The 21,308-nt window shown below is 39.7% G+C and overlaps 1 protein-coding gene across 1 annotated transcript in view; it reads right to left on the reverse strand.

Moving 5' to 3' along the window:
• HIBCH (3-hydroxyisobutyryl-CoA hydrolase) overlaps positions 1–21,308 on the reverse strand; it is a 115,351-nt gene that overhangs the window by 72,357 nt on the left and 21,686 nt on the right. The window contains exons 3-5 of the mRNA XM_070359586.1: positions 14,057–14,197; positions 12,175–12,259; positions 8,320–8,400 (exon numbers count right to left, since the gene is read on the reverse strand). Of these exons, the coding sequence (XP_070215687.1) occupies positions 8,320–8,400; positions 12,175–12,259; positions 14,057–14,197 (307 nt within the window). The remainder of the gene's footprint in view (positions 1–8,319; positions 8,401–12,174; positions 12,260–14,056; positions 14,198–21,308) is intronic.

Genomic DNA, 21,308 nt, shown 5'->3' on the forward strand with positions numbered 1-21,308 from the left:
GGGAGCTGACTGTGGCTCAGATCATAAACTCCTTATTGCAAAATTCAGATTTAAATTGAAGAAAGTAGGGAAAACTACTAGGCCATTCAGGTATGACCTAAATCAAATCCCTTATGATTATACAGTGGAAGTGACAAATAGATTCAAGGGATTAGATCTGATAGACAGAGTGCCTGAAGAACTATGGAGAGAGGTTCATGACATTGTACAGGAGGCTGTGATCAAAACCATCGCCAAGAAAAAGAAATGCAAAAAGGCAAAATGGTTATCTGAAGAGGCCTTACAAATAGCTAAGAAAAGAAGACAAGCAAAAGGCAAAGCAGTAAAGGAAAGATACATTCATCTGAATGCAGAGTTTCAAAGAATAGGAAGGAAAGATAAGAAAGCCTTCCTCAGTGATCAATGCATAAAAATAGAGGAAAACAACAGAATGGGAAAGACTAGAGATCTCTTCAAGAAAATTACAGATAAGATACCAAGGGCACATTTCACACAAAGATGGGCTCAATAAAAGACAGAAACGGCATGGACCAAACAGAAGCAGAAGATATTAAGAAGAGGTGGCAAGAATACACAGAAGAACTACACAAAAAAACATCTTAATGACACAGATAACCATGATGGTATGATGACTCACCTAGAGCCAGACATCCTGGAGTGCAAGCTCAAGTGGGCCTTAGGAAGCATCACTATGAACAAAGCTAGTGGAAGTGATGGAATTCCAGCTGAGTTATTTCAAGTCCTAAAAGATGATGCTGTTAAAGTGCTGCACTCAATATGCCAGCAAATTTGGAAAACTCAGCAGTGGCCACAGGACTGCAAAATGCTAGTTTTCATTCCAATCCCAAAGGAGGGAAAGGCCAAAGAATGCTCAAACTAGCACTCAGTTGTACTCATCTCATACGCTAGCAAAATAATGCTAAAAATTCTCCAAGCTAGGCTTCGACAGTACGTGAACCAAGAACTTCCAGATGTTCAAGCTGGATTTAGAAAAGGCAGAGGAACCAGAGACCAAATTGCCAACATCTGCTGGATCACTGAAAAAGCAAGAGAATTCCAGGAAAACATCTACTTCTGCCTCATTGACTAAGCTAGAGCCTTTGACTGTGTGGATCACAACAAACTGGAAAATTCTTCAAAAGATAGGAATACCAGACCACCTTATCTGCCTCCTGAGAAATCTGTATGCAGGTCAATAAGCAACAGTTAGAACCAGACATGGAACTGGTTCCAATTAGTAAAGGAGTATGTTAAGTCTGTATATTGTCACCCCGCTTATTTAACTTATATGCAGAGAACATCATACAAAATGCTGTGCTGGATTAAGCACAAGCTGGAATCAAGATGCCAGGAGAAATATCAATAACCTCAGATATGCGGATGACACCACCCTTATGGCAGAAAGCAAAAAGGAACTAAAGAGCCTTTTGATGAAAGTGAGAGAGTGAAAAAGCTGGCTTAAAACTCAACATCCAAAAAACAAAGATGACGGCATCCAGTCCCATCACTTCATGGCAAATAGATGGGAAACAAGGGAAACAATGAGAGACTTTATTTTCTTGGGCTCCAAAATCACTGCAGATAGTGACTACATCCATGAAATTAAAAGATGCTTGATTCTTGGAAGAAAAGCTATGACCAACCTATACAGCATACTAAAAAGCAGAGACATTACTTTGCCAACAAAGGTCTGCCTAGTCAAGGCTATGGTTTTCCCAGTAGTCATGTACAGATGTGAGAGTTGGACCCCAAGAAAGCTGAGCAATGAAGACTTGATGCTTTTGAACTGTGGTGTTGGAGGAGACTCTCAAGAGTCCCTTGGACTGCAAGGAGATCCAACCAGTCCATCCTAAAGGAAATCAGTCCTGAATATTCATTGGAAGGACTGATGCTGAAGCTCCAATACTCTGGCCACCTGATGCGAAGAACTGACTCTTTGGAAAAGACCCTGATGCTGGGAAAGATGGAAGGTAGGAGGAGAAGGGGACAACAGAGGATGGGATGGTTGGATGGCATCACCTATTGAATGGACATGAGTTTGAGCAAGCTCTGGAAGTTGGTGATGGACAGGGAAGCTTGGCAAGTTGCAGTCCATGGGGTCACAAAGAGTCAGACATGACTGAGTGACTGAAATGAACCATCTCATCCTCTGCCACCCCGTTCTCCTTCTCTCAATCTTTCCCAGAATCAGGGTCTTTTCCAGTGAGTTGGCTCTTCACATCAGATGGCTTCAGCTTCAACATCAGTCCTTCCAATGAACATTCAGGATTGATTTCCTTTAGGATAGACTGGTTTGATCTCTTCCTGTCCAAGGGACTCTCAAGAGTCTTCCAGCACCATAGTTTGAAAGCATCAATTCTTCAGCTAATGGCACCCCACTCCAGTACTCTTGCCTGGAAAATCCCATGGGCAGAGGAGCCTGGTAGGCTGCCGTCCATGGGGTCACTAAGAGTCGGACACGACTGAGCAACTTCACTTTCACTTTTCACTTTCATGCATTGGGGAAGGAAATGGCAACCCACTCTAGTGTTCTTGCTTGGAGACTCCCAGGGATGGGGGAGCCTGGTGGGCTGCCATCTATGGGGTCGCACCGAGTCGGACACAACTGAAGCGACTTCGCAGCAGCAGCAGCAGCAGCCTTCTTTATGGTCCAGCTCTCATATTCATACATGACTACTGGAAAAACCATAGCTTTGACTATACGGGCCTTTGTTGGCAAGGTGATGTCTCTACTTATATACTGGCATTTCCATATATGTACACATTTGTATACATATACACACACATAAGCTATATGTATATATGCCTATCATACATGTCTATATCATGTATATGATACATAGATACGTTTTCTCATCTATTAAATGAGACTTGCCTCAGAAGTTCCTTCCAGCTCAAAAATTCTGCCAACTTTTACTCTGCTCCTTTCCCTCTTTTGTTTTTCCTTCCTCTGAGAGAGGGAGTCACCCACAACATAAACATATCCATCACTGTACTTCTACTACAGTTTGTTGCCAATATAACTTCCTTACCAAAGACCAATATAAAATTTCAGTTTTGATCCATCTAGCAATTCTGTAAATATTCCCAACCTGCCAAATAAACCACCAAAGTACAGTTTTAACTTCACATACACAAGCATGTCCACAGCCCTCAATTTTTAACTATAATCCCCTAGAAACAACAGAAACTAATGTCTCTATTGATAGGGGTGGCTACTGCCACTGCTAAGTTGCTTCAGTCGTGTCCGACTCTGTGCGACCCCATAGACGGCAGCCCACCAGGCTCCCCCGTCCCTGGGATTCTCCAGGCAAAAACACTGGAGTGGGTTGCCATTTCCTTCTCCAATGCATCAAAGTGAAAAGTGAAAGTGAAGTCGCTCAATCGTGATAGGGGTGGAGATACATACAAATTCACCATTTCAGCTACAGATGCATATATTTTAGTTATAAAGTATTAAAAGCTAACTGAGGCAGGACACAAGGCCAAAATTTGTCAAATTCCTTCATGATTAAGATAGGTCATTATAATGTACAGAAATTATGCCTGGAAGGCTTTCTCTTGTATATTAATATTTTACCAAACTCTTTTCTTCTTTTTTTTTTCCCCAAACTCTTTTAAAACTAGAGGTTTTATCCCCTCTTTTATTGAGTATAGCAGCAGCAGCACTAATATACCAGCCAACAGCCAAATATAGTTAGATTAATTACAATTAAACAAAGGTAAAATTAGGCTTATTGATCACAAGTAGCCCCATTCCAAGTGCTTGTTAGTCACGTGTAACTAGCAGTGGCCATATTACTCAGCACAGAAGCAGAATATCTTCATCATTCCAGGAAGTACTGTTGGACAGTGCTGGTAAGAATTTTTAGAATGAATAAAACATTCTAAGTGAATCTGATCTGTATAATTTTACAGATTATGAAAGAAATGTGAGCTCTCCACTGAAAGTGGCTCACTTAAATTGGGAAACAGCCTCTTTTCCCCACTGCTACTTCAAAGACACTGAAATTCTAGAAAATAAATTTTTTTCAATATATATCCAAGTTCAAAGCCAAACAAGGGAAATCCCCAAGTGCCAGAAACATACAAGAAAACTCAAAGTTAATAGCTGTATGGAAGCTACAGCCAAAGATTATGAGCGAGGGTGTGTGTATCTGTTCTGAATCAGGAAGAAATTCTAGGCCACACAGAACATGCAATGAGCTACCTACATAAAGCCTTATAGTAATAAGAGCTATGTGGTTTGTGAAACATAGCTAGGAAAACTCTATCTGCTGATGCTGGGACTCAGTAAGTCCCTGCCCAGGAGAGAAGAGGAAGAAGTCAGAAAAAGTGGATGCTCAAGTACTGGACCATTGCAACTGAACAAACAAAAGAAAGTACCCCAAACAACTTTGGAATAGAAATAATGTCTGTAACTTGGTAAAAAAGCGTCTACAAAAAGATTATACTAAAGAATGAAATTTTAAAAGCTTTCCCATGTACATCAGAAATAAGACAACACTACAATCATTCAGTATTATAACAGAGGTTCTAACCAAATGTAACAAGAAAAGTCATAAATATAAGGACTGGAAAGAGATGGGGAAAAGTCATGTGCAGAGGGTAGAATTACGTATATAGAAAAGCCAAGATAATCTACAGAAACATCTTTAGAACTAACAACAAATTTCAGCAGGGTTGCTGGTTATAAAAACAAAATACTAAAATCAAAAATATTTCTATAGGCTAGAAATAGTCAATTAGGAAATGTAACAAGTAACAAAACAAACTATTTAAGAATAACACTTAAAAAATACTTTTATCAGCAAGATCTTTATAGAGAAAATTACAAAACATGAAAGGACATGAAAGTCAATCTGATGAAAATGTGCTAAAACTGGTTTATGGTGATGTCTGCATAAGTTTACTAAACGTCGAAATAATTTTAAGATCCTTTTGGAAAATCAAGTCCAAGAGTAGCCAAGACAATCCTAAAAGAAGGGTAACTTTTCCTACCACATATAGACGTATCTTAAAGCCATACTAATTTTAACACTATAGTTTCATCATAAGTACAAACAGACCAGTGAATAAAGTTGTCCGGAAACAGATCTGATCACAAAGAACTTGATATACGATAGAAGTATCATTAAAACCAGTGAGGAAGACAAAGCCTTTTCAGTCAAAGACATTACACATCTAGTTTTCTAAAAAGAAAATAAAAGATGTCACATGCAAAAAAAATCCAAGTACATTGGATTTAGAGTATAAAAAACAAACTATTAAAAGAAGATATAAAAGAACATCTTGAATACTCCTATGTTATTTATTTTTTTTTTTTAGTGCAAAAGAACACAAATCATAAAGGAAAAGAATGCATTCATTTCATCTCAAACAAAAACTTGTATATATGAAAAGATAAAGTAGCAGACTGAGAGAAGTGTGTTTACATAAAGACCTATAAAATCAATTAAGAAAAAAATGATCCATAAGAAAGAAAAACAAAGGATGAAACTGAAAAGAAAATCTAAATGATTAACATAAAACACCTTCTACCTCATGCACTTACAATGAAGCACAAATTAAACCACAGTAAGATATCAAGCTAACAAAGTTTAAAAACAAACAAATGACAGCAATGACATGCAGAAAATAAAGTCTTGTACTTTGGAGACGAATATGGAAACACACTGAAGAGGTATAAACTATGACCCATCCATTTGGCTTCTATTATTTCTAGAAACTTCTGCACATGGGCACCAAGGATTTACATATAAAGATGTAACAATCTGTATTAATAAAAATTTGAAATAATCTAAAATATCCATTAATGTCAAATAGGTAAGTAATACTGGGTAGCTGAATAACATAGAACAGTTACATTCCATGCTATTAAAAAACAACTTTTGGCATATGCAGTAAGAAAGTACTTATGAAAATTTCAAAACCATGAAATAATACTACTTTTGTTCATAAATATATAGTAAAAATATAACGTACAGCCTAATCAGATGTGCTAAAAATTAATGACAATGGTTTCTTCTGAGGAGGGATCAGGCTGCTTCTGGAGAAAGAAATGGCACTGAAGCGAGCAACGAAGTAGACTGGACAGTAAAAATTTTAAAAATTCATAGTATTCTATTTAATTTAAATAAGTTTCAAAACATCAAACAGAAATAAAATACAGAGGTCTGTTCATTCTGAGCTGGTGGATATACAAGTATTCACTATATTATCCACTGTAATTTAACACTTGAAACACATGCTTGATAAAAGTAACTACTACTTCACTTCCAATGAAATCCGGAATGATGACTATAAAGAAATTTCATCCCAGAGTTTCTCAGGAATTAGGAAACGATACTTCATTTTATAGAGAAAACTGGGACCCTATTTTTTTGTTTTCCAAGAAACCCAACCATATGATGAGAATCCATGATTCCATGTTGATTATAGGGCAAACAGTAGTTAAACCTGACTGTAGTCCACCAGGCTCCTCTGTCCATGGAATTCACCAGGCAAGAATACTGAAGTGGGTAGCCATTCCCTTCTCCAGGGGATCTTTCTAAACTAGGGACAGAACCTGAGTCTCCATCATTGCAAGCAGATTCTTCACCATCTGAGCCACCAGGGAAGCCATTTAATAAAAAAGTGTGAATTGTTCTGGAATTAGCAGTCAGACTTTGTCAGCAAAGTAATGTCTCTGCTTTTTAATATGCTGTCTAGGTTGGTCACAGCCTTCTTCGAAGGAGCAATGCTTGCTTCCAAGGAGAAAGCATTAAAAGACATGCATGGCTAGAGTAACTAACTGCAGTGATTTTGGAACCCCCAAAAATAAAGTCTCTCACTGTTTCCACTGTTTACCCATCTATTTCCCATGAAGTGATGGGACCAGATGCCATGATCTTAGTTTTCTGAATGTTGAGTTTTAAGCCAGTTTTTTCACTCTTCTCTTTCACTTTCATAAAGAAGCTCTTTAGTTCCTTTTTGCTTTCTGCCATAAGGGGGGTGTCATCTGCATATCTGAGGTTATTGATTTTTCTCCCGGCAATCTTGATTCCAGCTTGTGCTTCATTCAGCCCAGCATTTTGCATGATGTACTCTGCATATAAAAGTTAAATAAGCAGGGTGACAATATATAGCCTTGATGTACTCCTTTCCCAATTTGGAACCAGTCTGTTGTTCCATGTCCGGTTCTAACTGTTGCTTATTGACCTGCATACAGATTGCTCAGGAGGCAGATAAGGTGGTCTGGTATTCCCATCTCTTTCAGAATTTTCCACAGTTTGTTGTGATCTACATACACAGTCAAAGGCTTTGGCATAATCATTAAAGCAGAAGTAGATGTTTTTCTGGAATTCTCTTGCTTTTTCAATAATCCAACAGATGTTGGCAATTTGATCTTTGGCTCCTCTGCCTTTTCTAAATCCAGCTTGAACATCTGGAAGTTCACAGTTCACACAACATTGAAGCCTACCTTGGAGAATTTTGAGCATTACTTTGCTAGTGTGTGAGATGAGTGTATTTGTGCAGTAGTTTGAGCATTCTTTGGCATTGCCTGTCTTTTAGATTGGAATGAAAACTGATCTTTTCCAGTCGTGTGGCCACTGCCGACTTTCCAAATTTGCTGGCATATTGAGTGCAACACTTTAACAGCATCGTCTTTTAGGATCTGAAATAGCTCATCTGGAATTCCATCACCTCCACTAGCTTTGTTCGTGATTACTTTGCCAAGAAAGGCCCATCTAGTCAAAGCTATGGTTTTTCCAGTAGTCATGTACGGATATGAGAGTTGGATCATAAAGAAAGCTGAGTGCTGAAGAACTGATGCTTTTGAACTGTGAAGTTGGATAAGACTCTTGAGAGTCCCTTGGACTGCAAGGAGATCAAACCAGTCAATCCTAAAGGAAATCAACCCTGAATATTCACTGGAGGGCCTGATGCTGAAGCTGAGCCTGCAATACGTCGACTACCTGATGCAAAGAACTGGCTCCATGGAAAAGACCCTGATGCTGAGAAAGATTGAAAGCAGGAAGAGAAGGGGATGACAGAGGATGAGATGGTTAGACGGCATCACCGACTCAATGGACATGAGTTTGAGCAAGCTCCGAGAGTTGGTGATGGACAGGGAAGCCTGGCGTGATGCAGTCTACACGGTCACAAAGAGTCGGACACAACTGAGTGACTGAACTGAGCAGTCAGGCTAATTGAGTTCATTTCTGTCACAAAGTATATAAAAGACTAAATAAAGCATGTTGACTACATTTTAATAACTCATTCTATGCAGCTTTTGTCTTCATTCCATTTTCAAAGCTCTCAGCAGGGCACACATACCAATGGCATTGTTCAGAATATATTCCTCTCGGAATAAATCTTGAAGCATTTTCTGGTTTGTATTTCTAGCTTCTGAGAGTGCTAAAATACGAGAAAAGGGAAAAAAAAGAAAAAAAGGATTACAAATATAAAAAAGTGTTTTCCAGTCAATACAGTCAGATAAATTTAAAATACTGTGACAGAAAGTACCAAAGGGAAAGTTTAGAATGGTTTCTTAAGGTTCTGAAGTCGCCCATACCACAGACATCTTATAGTCAGCCCCAAATCCATAGTCCAATATCAAAACTTCAAGGCAAAAATTCTTATTTAGAACAACTTACAAGGTGCTATAAATTGTAAGTTATATATTGGTACCAAATGCATATTATTTTGACTATTTTCTATACCACCTGAATAAACATTTGCTGTATACATGTTTTCTTTGACAACGTATCTTAACACAAATACGTTATACAGGGAATTCCCTGGCAGTCCAGTGGTTAGGACTCACACTTCCACTGCAGGGGGCACGGTTCCTGGTGGCAGAACTAATATCCCACAAGCTATGCAGCACAGCCAAAAAAAAGTACATTATATGCATACACACAAAGAAATGAATGCACACATTGGGCATGCACACACAGAGTTCTATATATTCTAACTAGTTAAATACGTCTGTCATATTCATCTCATGGAACGTTTGCTGAGCATCTACTAGATACCATGCGCTATTTTCAGTGCTGTTATAAGACAGCTGCCTGGAGTTCAGACTAGTAAGACAGACTATTAAAATATACTCCCTGTGCCATGCCCACTCTAGGGTTGGGATGCGACAGAAATGGAAGCAGAAGAGATAATGATTAAAAGAAGGCTTTCCAGAAGAGAGACATCTGAGCCAAATGTGAACGATAGGTGAGGGTTTCCTAGAAAATGATGGCAGTGGGGGGTTGGGGGCTCTGAGTGGACAAAGGAGTACCTACAATGGCAAACAGGCAAGAAAGAATAAAATCAAGAAATAAGTAAAGAAAAAGAAGTAGTTTTAAAAGACTAAAGGAGACTGGTAAAAGGTGAGGCTCGAGAGGTAAATGACATAGTAATATTCTTATTATATTTTCATGGATATTAATAAATAAGGATGTTAAAATCAAATGGTTTCATTTCTGTTGCAATTTTCTGTTATCCAGAGTTCACATCCACTACACTCTTACTATGGTCAATGTCAAAACTGCCATCAAAACTCTCTTCCATATACTACCAAGTGTATATGCTTTTCCTGTCTTTAAGTCCTATGAAAATTACCTGCTGCTGCTAAGTTGCTCAGTCGTGTCCGACTCTGTGTGATCCCATAGACGGCAGCCCACCAGGCTCCTCTGTCTCTGGGATTCTCCAGGCAAGAATACTGGAGTGGGTTGCCATTTCCTTCTCCAACACACGAATGCATTCTAAGTCGCTTCAGTTGTGTCCAACTCTGTGCAACCCTATGGACAGCAGCCCACCAGGCTCCTCTGTCCACAGGATTCTCTAGGCAAGAATACTGAAGTGGGTTGCCATTTCCTTCTCCATGAAAATTACCTACTAAAATATAAACTAAATATATATACATGTTTCTTGTTTTATGAGAAACAGCTGCATTAAAATTGGTGACTATTAGATTTTTAGACAAACTTCAGAACTGATACAGCTTCCTTCAAAATGTTCTAACCAAATATTGACTTCTTTTCCTGTTGTTTTTTTTTTTTTTTTAAAGATTGGGAACTCCCTGATGGTCCAGTGATTAGGAGTCAGAGTTCACTGTCATGGCCCAGGTCCAATCCCTGGTCAGGGAACTACCCACAGGCCATGCGGTGCAGCCGAATTAATTAATCGTTGAAAGTGAAATTAAAAAGATAAAAATTTTTAAAAAGGTTTGCTATTGAGCCTCATTCTGAGGCTTTCACTGATAAAATCCCTAAAACTCTTATCCATTATCTTTTTTCATTTCTCACCAATTCTAAAAGAAAAGGAGTACAAATTGTATTGCTGGTGAAATAAATCTCTTTTACTTCAGAAATCCTCTGAGATTGCCTTCTAATCTTATTCTAATCAATTATTAATAGTTCCATATAAATTAAATGATATTTTAGTAATATCATTAAAAAATTTTTTTTCAGAGTGCTCACTTACTGTCTCGGACTATGATGTTTAAAGAAACTAAATTTCTTGGAATTGAGATCTTAATACTTAATACATGTAAATGAGAATAATTCTAGAATTTGTAAATGTATTTCCAAACAGCAATATAAAGTTAAAACTCATACGCACAAATAGAAGATGCTAAAATCAACACATAAGGCTCTGCTCATTTGTAAACTGACAGGATCAAAGGCCCAACTCTAGAGCAAAAGTTAATTCTAGGCTGAAAAACAGTGTTTTAAAAATATTTAAGTTGTAGGCAAAACAATAAATTCAAAAACAATTCAGTTAACAAGTCATTCTAGGGCTTCTTTGATGGCTCAGACAGTAAAGAATCTGCCTACAGTGTAGGAGAGACCTAGGCTCTATCCCTGGGTCAGGAAGATCCCCTGGAGAAGGGAATGGCTATCCACTCCAGTATTCTTGCCTGGAGAATTCTACAGACAGAGGAGCCTGGTGGGCTACAGTCCACAGGGTCACAAAGAGTCAGACATGACTGAGCAACTAACACTTTCACTATGCAAAGGACATCAGTTTGATCTCTGGTCTGGGATGATCGCATATGCAGTGGGACAACTAAGCCAGTGTGCTCTAGAGCCCAAGAACCGCAATTTCTGAGCCCATGTGCAGCAACTACTGAAGCCCGCATGCCCTAGCGCTCATGCTCTGCAACAACAGAAGCCACCGCAATAAGAAGCCCAAGCACCACAACTAGAGTAGACCCTGCTCACCGCAACTGGAGACAGCCCACAGCAAGAAAGACCCAGCACAGCCAAAAACAGTCTAAGCAGCTGAAAATTTCAAAGTGAGATTTCAAGATTCAGTTCCTTTAATAGATATTCGAAATTATGTCCTGAATTGAGCTTGTTTCTTTCTATTCCAAATGTAATGGTTTACATAAAATTATAAATTTAGCAAACAGAATAACCCTAACACCATCTTAACACAATACAAAAAAATCAAATATAAAAAATAAAACACTAAAAAAAAAAATCCCAGGAGCCTACAAACTCAACATTTCTTCTCTCTTTTGTCTTTAACTGTTAAATGTGTACAGACTGACGTAAATAATTAGCAAGATAAGGAAAATTAATCTTTTTGACTATCTCAACATGTGTATTTAAACATAAAAACATTGATAATATAAACAGGATAAATACTATATTAAGTGCATTCTTGCTTTGGGATCATGAATAGTGGGAAAGCACAAAGTCATAGATATATGTAAGAGTACGTTATATCTGGAGAATGGCAAGTACTCAACATAGCCAGATTGTCAGGCCTATGAGTGTTTAGGGAGAGGAAGCTGAGTTATAACCAGGAAGCATTTCTGGTAAACTGCCTCAACAAAGGGCTTCCCAGGTGGCTCAGTGGTAAAGAATCTGCCTTCCAATGCAGGAGATGTGGGTTCAGTCCCTGGGTGGGGAAGATCCCCTGGAGGAGGGCATGGCAATCCAATCCAGTATTCTTGCCTGGAGAATCCCATGGACAGAGGAGCTTGGTGAGCTACAGTCCATGGGGTCGCAAAGAGTTAGACACAACTGAGCGACTGAGCATGCATGCATGCCTGCCTGTGATAAACTGAGCTGCTTAATAACAGCTATTTAAAAATAAAAAGTGAATTCACGTATCATAAATTAGACATTTTGTTCAAGATGATTAGGGGAAATAAAGTATTCGGGTGAAAGGGAGCAATGTTTTTACCTCTGATATCACCTCCAGCACAGAAAGCCTTTTCACCAGCTCCCTTTATGATGATCAGGAAAGTTTTCGGATCTTGTTCCCACTTCTAGTCAAATGTAAAAGAAGATGGTATAAGCATATTATAAATACAAACTCATGACCTGTGGCTGATTCACATTGAGGTTTGAGGTTTTTTCTGCTTTACAGAAAAAAATTCTGTAAAGCAATTATTCACCAATTAAAAAAATAAATTACAAAAATGAATGAGATATATCCATATACACAAAAACACATATGTGTATATATAGACATATATGGATATACGCAAAGCATAAGCTTTATAAAGCACATCCAGAAGAATGGATTCTAACTTCATTTTCTTTTCTGACATAAATTAGAAGCTATTTCAAAGTTGCTAAATGAGTACATTTTGTGATCCGTATTTGATAATGACAACTTTGATACCAAGGTGAAAAAAATATGGGCCTAATAATGTTATGTTACATAAGCTTATAAATCTGATAAACAAATCAGCCCAGAGATTGCAGATAAACAGCAGTAATCTTTCTACTGTGGTGATAAAGGCTCTGTCCTACTGACAAATTTGTAAATAACAGAGTGGAAACACTTTTCCTGATCAAATCTGGAAGTGTTTTGGGGTTGGTAAGGACAGCTAATAAATAAGCAGGATGAAAGAATCAAGAGCCAATGGATATTGAAAAGGCTAGAACAATGGACTAAATAAAAAATTAGTTTACCAGAGTCAGAAGAATTAACCGGGGTTCCATGAATTCTACACTAGAGAATAAAAATATACAAGATAAAGAAGAGATGCACCTGGGAAGAGGTGGTTGTCCAACAGGTTAATGCAATACTGGATGACACTAATGGAAATACGGTATTCTAACATGGAGGTTTCTACTTTTCTTCCACTTCAACCTGGAACACCTGGTTTATTCCTCTATATCACACTTAAGCTCATATTATAAGGTGGCCCAAACAGATAAAGAATGGAAGACTCATCAAATGAAGAATTAAGGAACCGGTGAGCAGGGGAGAACTCATCTTTAACCCCTATGTGGCCAAGTGTATCAGGTATACTATTTCACTTCATCTTTACAACAATTCTATGAATTACCATCCCTGTTTCACAGCCGAGGAAAATGGAGTAACAGAGAGAATAACATTTCCAATCTATACAGCTAATAAACAGAAATTCAAAATTTCAAACCCAGGTAGTGTGACTGAGTCATGTTTTTCCACTACACCATGCAGTTTTCTTAGAATAGGAAAGCTTAAGGCCTTCTCCAAGAAAAGGCTGGACAAGTACTTCAAAAACAGTCATCTTCCAACCAAAAAAGCTGTCATGTAGAAGCAGACTATATGTGTATACTCATGACCCAAGAGGCAGAGCCAATATTACTGGTCAAAACGTTGGAAAAATGAAGAGCGGCAGAATGTACGAAGAAACTTGTGGTGTGCTTAGTCGCTCAGTCGTGTCTCTTTGTGACCCATGGAGTGTAGCCCACCAGGCTCCTCTGTCCATGGAGACGCTCCAGGCCAGGATACTGGAGTGGGTTGCCATGCCCTCCTCCAGGGGATCTTCCCAGCCCAGGGACCGAACTCAGGTCTTCCACATTGCAGGCGGATTCTTCACCATCTGAGCCACCACAACCTGGAGCCATGCTAAAGTGGAATGGTGTGTCTTATGCAGCAATGAACTCCCCGTCACTAGGGACGCTCCAGGACAACCACTGAGGAAAGAACCAGGGACTCCAGAAGCAATGGGGCTTGGGCACTGCGCCGATACACTGAAGCGATTCTGCGGGAGAAAACACTAGGAAAGTTCTATAAAGACAACTTTTAAAAGGATCCATATGACTGCTTTAAGGAAATGACAAACCTTTAGCTGTGCGTAAATCTGCCGAATCATACCAAGAGTCAGGGTATTCAGAAACCTTGGTCTGTTTAGTGTTATCACTCCTGCACAACCTTTTCTTTCCAACAGGACTTCTGCTGCTGCATCTGTGTGATTAGACATTTTCTGTGTAAACAAAGAATAACTTTAGGATAAAATTCATTACGTTTTTGTCACAAGTCAACATCAACATCACACATTAAATGCACATCTTTCATACAATGTTAAGAGCAGCTAATCAAACGGACAACTTGGTACATCCGACAAAGTGTCCTAAAGTTCTTTACACAGTGTAGATAAACAATTCCAAAAAAGATATATATCTCTTAAATCTCTTAATTTTGTGAATTGATTAGAACCCAGTCCTAAAATTTCTTAGACTATGAAATACTCTTAAATCTTTATTACTGTATACCAAGCAATATGTTACTACTACTACTACTAAGTCGCTTCAGTCGTGTCTGACTCTGTGCGACCCCATAGACGGCAGCCCACCAGGCTCCCCCGTCCCTGGGATTCTCCAGGCAAGAACACTGGAGTGGGTTGCCATTTCCTTCTCCAATGCATGAAAGTGAAAAGTGAAAGTGAAGTCGCTCAGTCGTGTCCGACTCTTTACGACCCCATGGACTGCAGCCTACCAGGCTCCTCCATCCATGGGATTTTCCAGGCAAGAGTACTGGAGTGGGGTGCCACTGCCTTCTCTGAAGCAATATGTTAGGTACTTGAAAATCAAAGATGAACACAGAGGGCAAGTAATTCTGACTATAGTAGCTACCAACAACTTGGAAAAAAGAAAAAACAATGATATTTGAGCTGGACCTTGATGTACTCTAGGAAAAAAAGGAGTGAAAATCCTGGAGAGTAGCACATTGCTAAAACATGAATGACTATCTGAAAATATTAAGTTATTAAACAGGAGTGGAATAAAGGCTGCTTGAGAAAATGACAGGAAAGTAGGCAGAAAAAGTGCTTTAAGGCCAGATTATAAAATGGGATTACAAAATCATATTCAGTAGTAGTGAAGAACATGCCTAATACAGAAGTTCTTAGGGCCTCACCCAGGCTTCCCAGGCAGTTCAGTGGTGAAGAATCCATCTGCCAACGCAGGAGACTCGGGTTCGATCCCTGGATTGGGACGATCCCCTGGAGGAGGAAATGGCAACCCACTCCAGTATTCTTGCCTGGGAAATCCCATAGACAGAGGAGCCTGATGGGCTATATATAGTCCATGGGGTCATAAAGAGTCAGACACGACCAAGTGACTAAGCAACAACAAGAAGGGCCTCACGCACCATGCTGAGTGAGGCAAGTGGCACGTCTTGGGGTGGCGTATTTTGCTCCCCTTCAATACTCAGTGGTTCTACTTCCTTGATTAAACCCTCACTCAGACAAAAAAACAGATGATAGACCAAAAAAGTTGCAGTTTTCAGATACCTACATCATTCTAAATTTTAAAATAATACAGATAAAAGTTTCATATTATACAACATGCTACATACAAGTATTAATAAACTTTCATCTCTCTTCACACTAAATTTCTTTTTTTACTTAAACCAAGTCAGACTTGCCAGTCAGAAAAAAAAAAGTTTCACTGAACAACAACATAAATTACCACCTAATATCAAAGACAATCTTAAGACTGTTATTTGGTTTCAGCTCAGAGATGCTGAGACTGAAAAGATGCACCTCCTGACCTTCTAACAAGAAAAAAGGGTGAAGAGACTGCAAATTAATGGCTTTTGATGAACTCAATCAGATACAGGAGGTCAGAGGGCAAAGAGTCCCATAATAAAGTCTGGAGAGAGAGGTGCCTTCAGGGAGGTGCAGGACCAGTATATTTGCTTACCTCAGGCAGAAGCCCTAAGGCAGATTAACTAGAATGTTTAATGACTTGCTAGAGGTCAAGTCAACCAACTCAATGGACATAGTTTGAGCAAGCTCCAGGAGTTGGTAATGGACAGGGAACCCTGGCATGCTGCAGTCCACGGGGTTGCAAAGAGTCGGATATGACTGAGCAACTGAACTAAACTGAGAGGTCAAGCGTGGGCAAATTGATAGTATGAAGTTCCTGGTTGGGGGTGGGGGAGTCACAATCATAGGGGAGGTCCTACTCTTGCTGGCTTTTCCTCCTGGAAACCAATCAGGTTCTCCCAGGGAAGACTAGAGAAAGCTCCCCCGTGTGGTGGTGGCTGGGGGAGGGAAACATCAGGCACAGCTAAATCCCTTCCCCTTATCTTACAAACAGAGCAAAAGGCTAAGTCTGCAGGAGAGAGAGAAAGGACTTCAAAACCCTGTTCCAGGGGAGCCCTTCCACAGTGGGGAAATAGGATGGAGATTTACAAAATAAGAATCTTAATCCAAAGGGAGAAGCATTTCAAAATCACAGCCTCCTGACCTTAGTGTTTACCACCCAGAGTTGGAGAAAAGGAACAGGAGTCAAAGGAAAAGTGAGTGAAAGGCAGCCCATCCCCAGAGAAGGGACAGGAGCACTTATAAGGACCACACACTTGGTCTATGACTCACAGTGCTTTCCAAACATTAATGGTTAATGGGCTACAACATTAAAAGCGTGATACACAAAAGAATATACTGATAAAAAGAACCGATAAAAAGATACTTCACAAAGTACTGCAGTTTCAGCTTAAGCATCATTCCTCCAATGAATATTCAGGACCGATTTCCTTTAGAATGGACTGGCTGCATCTCCTTGCAGTCCAAGGGACTCTCAAGAGTCTTCTCCAACTTCACAGTTCAAAAGCATCAATTCTTTGACACTCAGCTTTCTTTATAGTCCAACTCTCACATCCATACATGACTTCTGGAAAAACCACAGCTTTGACTAGACGGACCTTTGTTGGCAAAGTAATGTCTCTGCTTTTTAATATGCTGCTAGGTTGGTCATAGCTTTTCTTTCAAGGAGCAAGTGTCTTTTAATTTCATGGAGGTAGTCATTATCTGCAGTGATTTTGGAGCCCCCAAAAATAGTCTGTCACTGTTTCCATTGTTTTCCCATCTATTTCCCATGAAGTGATGGGACCAGATGCCATGGTCTTAGTTTTTTGAATGTTGAGTTTTAAGCCAGCTTTTTCACTCTCTTTCACTTTCATCAAGAGGCTCTTTAGTTCCTTTTTGTTTTCTGCCATAAGGGTGGTGTTATCTGCATATATGAGGTTATTGATATTTCTCCCAGCAATCTTGATCCCAGCTTGTGCTTCATCCAGCCTGGCATTTTGCATGATTTACTCTGTATATAAGTTAAATAAGCAGGGTGACAATATACAGCCTTGATGTACTCCTTTCGCAATTTGGAACCAGTCTGTTGTTCCATGTCCAGTTCTAACTGTTGCTTCCTGACCTGCATACAGATTTCTCAAGAGGCAGGTCAGGTGGTCTGCTATTCCCTTCTCTTGAAGAATTTTCCACAGTTTGTTGTGATCCACACAGTCAAAGGCTTTGGCATAGTCAATAAAGCAAAGGAGATGTTTTTCTGGAATTCTCTTGCTTTTTCGATGATCCAACGGATGTTGGCAATTTGATCTTTGGTTCCTCTGCCTTTTCTAAATCCAGCTTGAATATCTGGAAGTTCATGGTTCACATACTGTTGAAGCCTGGCTTGGAGAATTTTGAGCATTACTTTACTAGCATGTGAGATGAGTGCAATTGTGTGGTAGTTTGAGCATTCTTTGGCATTGCCTTTCTTTGGGATTGGAATGAAAACTGACCTTTTCCAGTTCTGTGGCCCCTGCTGGGTTTTCCAAATTTGCTGGCATATTGAGTGCAGCACTTTCACAGCATCGTCTTTTAGGATTTGAAAGAGCTAACTGGAAATTCCACACCTCCACGAGCTTTGTTTGTTGATGCTTCCTAAGGCCCACTTGACTTCTCATTCCAGGATGTCTGGCTCTAGTTGAGTGATCACACCATCATGGCTGTCTGAGTCATTAAGATCTTTTTTGTATAGTTCTTCTGTGTATTCTTGCCACTTCTTCTTAATATCTTCTGCTTCTATTAGGTCCATACCATTCCTGGGAAAGACTAGAGATCTCTTCAAGAAAATTAGAGATACCAAGGGAACATTTCTTGCAAAGCTGGTTAGGGAACTAGATACTAACTGCTGCAACTAAGAGTTCACAAGCTGCAACTAAAAATCTGGCATGCCACAGTGAAGATCAAAGAGCCTGTGGACCACGGCTGAAGACCCCATGCAGCCAAATAAAAATGGAATAAATATTTTTTTTAAAAATCAATGGGAGAGATGAGATGATCTCACCCACAGAAGAATTTAAATAACTTATGGAAATCCCCCTTCCAGAAGGTAAAGCGTAGCCCCCCTCACCTTCTGAATGTGGGCTGAACTTACTGACATGCTTCCAAAACACAGAGTAGAAAAGGGAAAAAAACGGTAACTTCAGGGAGCAGAGAAAGTTGCTCAGTTGTGTCCGACTCTTTGTGATTCCATAGACTATACAGTCCGTGGAATTCTCCAGGCTAGAATACTAGAGGGGGTAGCCTTTCCCTTCTCCAGAGGATCTTCCCAACCCAGGGATTGAACACAGGTCTTCCACATTGCAGGTGGATTCTTTACCAGCTGAGCCACCAAGGAAGCCCAAGAATACTGGAATGGGTAGCCTATCCCTTCTCCAGCAGATCTTCCTGACCCAGGAATCGAACGGGGGTCTCCGGCATTGCAGGTGGATTCTTTACCAGCTGAGCTACTGACAAATACCATGTTCGCTACATGATAAAGGTCAGCATCACCAGCTGTCATAAGGATGTCATGCACTCCCTGAGGCATATGTCAAAACCCTCGGATAGTCCCTGATACGTGATGAGAAGGGGGCTTTCCTTTGTAATATTCTTTCCAAAAACTTTTAACTGTAGTCTAGTTATTAAAAAACAAACAGCAACAATAGATGCAAGCCAAGATTAGAGACTATTCTACAGGCTACCAGACAGTGTTCCTCCTAACTGCCATGGTCATGAAAAATAAGGAAAGACTGATAAAGAGCACAAATTGGAAGACTAAGAAGACACGACAAAGAAAAGCCAGGTGATATCCTGGACTGGATATTCTGCAATAGAAAATTAACGGAAAAACTGGTGAAATCCAAACAAAGTCCAAAATTAATACTAACACTAATATTGCAATGTTCTTAATTTTGACAAGTGTAACATAGTAACTATATTCCTTTACTAGGGCTGTTGTAACAAAGCACCACAGACTAAGTCTAGGCTTAAACAGAAATTTACTGTGTGGAGGCTAGAAGGCTGAGATCAAGCTGTCAGCAGGACCAAACCTCCTCTGAAGTCACTAGGGAAGGACCTGTTCTAGGCCTCTCTCCTAGCTTCTGAGCATTCCTTGGCTTGTCACAGCATAACTCACATATTCACATGGCATTCTCCTGTGTGTATCTCCACATTTCCCCTTTATATAAGGACAAGTGGAGGACAGAGGAGCCTGGCGTGCTGCAGTCCACGGGGTCACAAAGAGTCGGACATGACTTAGCGCCTGGACAACAACGAGGACAATGTAAGGATGAGCGATACTGAATTACTCCAGTGATTCCTACTCCATATGACCTCATTTTAACTAATTACACCTGCAGTGACCTGACTGGCTGTTGGGAGAAGCCATCCACCGCGGGTCCTGAGGTTTCCCTGTACTTTAGTGCTGTATGTCATGTATCCAAGGGCCTGACTGCTCTGCTCAGAGTTGTATTTGCTGTGAGAAAAACTGAAGAAAAGGTAAAGTGTCCCACTGGGACAGACAGTAGCTTGGTTACAGCATGCTACAGACTGGCAGTTTCCCCCAAACTCAGTACCACTGTCTTGTAATGCAACTCACTGCATATGAACTCATTCATTTGGGCCTTTTGCCACCCCATGGGGCTTGGGGCAAGGGGAACCGGAACTAACCTGAAGCTCAACGCTGCTCGCTGGGTCACTAATACTGATGTTCTCTATCTCTAACTCAAGAGTTTCATATCTTTTCCCAGCATCCATGGAACTTTAACGGGCTAACTACTAGTTACCAGACTAAAACCTAACCCAAACTCTGTTATCTAGCCAGCTTCACTTGCCCCAGCCCGATCAGAGACTCCTCCTTCCCTTCAAAAGTAACAACTGCCTTGGTTTTCACGATAAACACAAAATATACATCCATAAACGTCATCTGTTCATTTTTTAAAAGTGGGTGTATCTTTTGAGTCTTAAAATCTCAGGTTCAGCCTCCATCCCTTTGTTTTCTCTACAGTTTGTTGTGGGGGAGGGAGAAGAGCATTTAACCTATGCTATTTCCTAGTATGCATTTTGCCAATTGCACACTCATGCTACCCACTTATTTTTAACAGTTGTTCATTCTCGATTATGGTTTAGTCAGTCCCCTACTGATCAGCACTATGTCTAATTGTTTACTGTTGCTATTACAGTGATGTAGGAGTATCTTTAAACATGGACTTCCCAGCACTTAGGTGAAGTATTTTTGCAGGACATTTACAAAGAGAGTCAAACTTTGAACAAAGAATATTACAAAATCTTCTGTTAAAAGCCACTAGTATGATAAAATTATTAAAGGATCCTTTTTCCTATCTGAAAAGTTCATGGCCTTCTTAAAACCTGAAAACAACTATTGGTGCATTAATCAAAAACATTCATGCAAAAGGGAAGAAGGGGAAAAGATGAAGTCCTCAGTATTAGTGTCTTTTATGTATGTTAATTCTGCAGAAAACAGCTCTTTTCCAAAAATATCATTAACTTTTAGTTAAAACCTAGAAAAGGTTTCTATGAAGAAAAATTTCTCATACTAGGAAAGATTACAGAGAAGGAGAGTCAGAAATGAAATTCACATACAACCCAAACCTGGGGCTGGGGAGGACGACAGCAGGGATAAGGAGAACATCCATTCAATGGAGAAATGAGAAGGAAACTTCTTAAAATGTATGGACACCATCAACACACAGCCCTACGCTGATCTGAGTGCGTAAAGCCTGTCAAAATAAAATTCCTGAGACAAAAATAACTTAGAATATTCTCTGCTGGAACGTGGAACTATTCTGGCGAAATCCACAGTAGCAACACTTCCCAAAGTGTGCAAAAAGATGATTATTGCTGCTATGTGGAAGGAGAAAATGACCCATGGGCAAATAAGTTTGAGAAAACCTTAAACCAATGTAAAGTTTAATTGCTATAAGATTTTTAGTCTTTAATATGTGAATACAATGTAAACTTTCAAAATACA

The sequence above is a fragment of the Bos mutus genome, chromosome 2, assembly GCF_027580195.1.
Source record: "Bos mutus isolate GX-2022 chromosome 2, NWIPB_WYAK_1.1, whole genome shotgun sequence".
Classification (NCBI taxonomy): Eukaryota; Metazoa; Chordata; class Mammalia; order Artiodactyla; family Bovidae; genus Bos; species Bos mutus.